Source organism: Mirounga angustirostris, unplaced genomic scaffold (genome assembly GCF_029215605.1).
Source record: "Mirounga angustirostris isolate CCGP_5_RB_7025 unplaced genomic scaffold, mMirAng1.0.hap1 SCAF_13, whole genome shotgun sequence".
NCBI classification, from domain to species: Eukaryota; Metazoa; Chordata; class Mammalia; order Carnivora; family Phocidae; genus Mirounga; species Mirounga angustirostris.
Genome location: NW_026991721.1, coordinates 58,150,490 through 58,153,812, shown reverse-complemented (window position 1 = coordinate 58,153,812; position 3,323 = coordinate 58,150,490). Strand labels below are relative to the sequence as shown.

General features: G+C 40.6%; 1 protein-coding gene across 1 annotated transcript; it reads right to left on the bottom strand.

The window, feature by feature from the left end:
• Positions 1 to 266: 266 nt before the first annotated feature.
• LOC123856492 (olfactory receptor 51A7-like) lies at positions 267 to 1,258 on the bottom strand. The gene is given in 2 exon segments (XM_045892678.1): positions 267 to 813; positions 815 to 1,258. Coding segments are annotated over 2 exon segments (969 nt in total). The 3' UTR covers positions 267 to 288.
• Positions 1,259 to 3,323: the final 2,065 nt, after the last annotated feature.

The following is a 3,323-nucleotide window of genomic DNA, read 5'->3' as shown; positions in this document are numbered from 1 at the left end:
CTTCATTCATACCTGAAGATAGAGGCCATCACCCCAAACAATAACAAAAGGTTTCCTACCTACTCTCTGAAATGCAGGTCTCCTCTTTCTTAAAAGCAGATACTCTGTGGTATATTAGAGCCCCTTTAGGGATTAATTGATTGATTGACTAATTAATTAATGTAACTTAAGGACTATGAAGTAAAAGGAAATATCTCCTCTTTGAAAGAAATATTGCCCTGCTCCTAAGACAATTTATTGTAGAGAAAATGGAACTTCCACCTCTGCCCCATCATTTAGATTTTAGACTCAGTTTTCCAGGACTTTTATTCTAATCTGCTGAGTTTTTACACAATACACAATGGGATTCATCAAAGGTGGTAACAACAAGAATGCATCAGCTATCAGAATCATAGCCAAAGGGGATTTATGCTTGGCAAAGCGATGCATGGTAGCCAAGGTGATGATGGGCACGTAGAAGATGAGCACAGTACAACTGTGGGACACACAGGTATTAAGAGCTTTAAGTCTCTCCCCATGGGATGCAATACCCAAAACAGTCTTCAGGATGAAGACATAGGAAACCGCAATGAACACACTGTCTGACATCATGCAGAGTGCGACAAACAGACCATAGTAAAAGTTAACCCTATTGTCAGAGCAGGCCAGTTTCATGACATCCTGGTGGAGGCAGTAGGAGTGTGAGAACAGGTGTTTATTACAGTACCTGAGTTTCTTTAAAGTGAAAGGAAGAGAAAGAACTAGTAGAATGCTTTTGATAGCAAATGTCAGTCCTATATGCAAAACTCTGGAGCTGGTAAGAATGGAGGCTACACCTCAGGGGGGTGCAAATGGCTAGAAAGCAATCAAAGGACATGATCAGAAGCACCGAGGATTCCATGTCTGTGAATTCATGGATGAAAAATTCCTGGGCAATACATGCATCAGCAGAAATCTCCATGGCATTAAATAAAAAGATCCTCAGCATGGACGGAAGAGAAAAGAAAGACAAGCCCAGGTCAGACAGAGTCAGCATGGAGAGGAAATAGTACATGGGCTCATGCAGGGAAGGCTCTGTCCTGATGACAAATAGGATGGTGCAGTTGTCCAGGATGGCCAGGAGGTACATGAAGCAGATGGGGATGGAGATCCAAATGTGCACATGCTCAAGCCCTGGGATCCCAATCAAGAGGAAGGTGAAGATTTCAAATCCAAGGTATTGAAAGCAAACATCACAAATAGGTCTCTCATTTATATGCTCCTGGTAGATAAATAACATTAACAACAAACAAATAAATTAAATATAAAATAAATTAAATATAGCTCATCCTTAGGCATCAAGCAATAATGTAATATAACTTCTTCTATATGAAGAAAAATGCAGAGTATATTTTAGCAGGTTCTCGATGATAGTCGAGACTTTACACTCTTCAAGTCTATCTTCCTTCCCCGATATACGTCTAAACAACTCAATAGCTTGGAAGCAACAAGGTGTTTTGATAAACTTTTTTATTAAAACTACACTTTTTGAGATTTATGCATCAAGTAAACTAAGTTGGAGTACATTGCAATCTGGAAAAACTATAACATCCTGAATGTGGTCATTGGTCATTAACTCATACAAGTCAGAGATGTTACAGTAGTAGGAGTTAAAGGAGGCCTCTTATATTATTGTTCATGCTACGTTATGTGTGAAAATATAAAATGGATCTACCACAGAGTTTAGCAAACTAATGTGCAGAGCCAAATTCAACCCATGCCTTGTTTTTGTACAACCATGAGAGTTTTTAAAATATTTTTAAAGAGTGTTCTTGAAGAGGAGAAGAAAAAGCATATATGACAGAGACAAATATGTGTCCTCAAAAGTCTAAAAGATTTACTTTCTGGCCATTTACAGAAAAAGCGTCTTGACCCCTGCACTAGAAAATTACCCATCCAAGCACAAGCACACAGACATGAACAATCACAGTAGAATGAGTATGGTGGGAATGGAGTATGGGTCAAAGGGAACTCCAAATTTAAGAGTAATGTTTTATTTTTCATTTTTAAAAAGCCAATAACACGTGAAGCAAATACACAGATGTTTTTAATTTTCCCAAAAGAATTGCAAAAACACAGGGCAATGCTCTGTACTTTTCTATATTCTTTTAATTCTTCCCCCTCCAAACGTCTTACACAACACCACTCCCAGACCCATAAACCACCAAGAGATTTCCGGGACCAAACACTTCACCAGCACAATCCTGTAGCCTGAGGCAGTCTGAGTGAGCACAGCAGGGAGCAGAAGAAGGACACCTCTGACACCAGCTATCATCCTCCAGGAGGTGAGCTGCCTGCTAGTAGACCAGAGTAAGTGGTGAGAAGGGAATGGCCAAAGGCAACCATTGGTCCTTTTGTGGGGAGTTAAGGAGTATTTCTTGTCAAGGGTAGAGAAAGAGGGAGTTGCATCCAGATGGAAGAAATTACAGGGTGAAGGGTGGAACTAGAAAGCAGGAAGAAGGGGAGAACAGTTACTAGCTCTTCTCTCTGCTGCCAAAATTTTGAAGGACCTTTGCCTCAACTTGACTCAAGATAGGAACTATGACAGTTTGTGGTATGTGGGGTGTGTCATATGGAGAAGCGATGAGGCTAGATGACGAGAACATATTTCAGTACTGAGCACCCATTTTGTCTCAGCCTCTCATATGTGGTGAGTATTTCCTTGACGTCAAGCACATACCACAGTTGCCATTTGTAGGTGCTTGAAATACTCACATTGTTTCCATGCAATTGCTACTGGCCCAGCTCAGAATGGCCATAGTTCTTGCCCTTCTTTCCCTGTTCTTGGATTCCTTTGCCATTGCTCTTGGCTATCCAATGTCTACCCTTTAGATTGTGACCAGTTCAGGTTCTTATCTCTGGTATTTGGGTTTGATCCTGCTCATGTTCTTGGTGCCAGCATTAAAGGTAGCGCTCCTTTTAATAGTTCTAGGCCAGAAAAACCCCAGTAATGCAGCTGACACTCTGCCCTTGTCAGGGGAGTGGCATTCAGAGGGAGAAAAGTGATAATACACGTTTTATCCATTCTTGTTCAAAAGTCTCCTCAAAATGGTCATTTCTAAGAGTCCATGTCTGAGGTCTTTTTGACAAGCTACCAACCTAACTCAGGTACCAAAGAAAGGACTTACTATTGATAACATTGTCTTTTCAACTGTGTTCATCATGCAAATACAAAGATGTACCCCATCCCACATATGTTCCCTAAACTTTTCAGCTCTCAGTGTTGTCCCAAATGCAGTTTGATCCCTTAGGCTAGACAACCCATGAAGCATTTTTACCTCTAGCTTTCTTAAAGGCATAGGTTA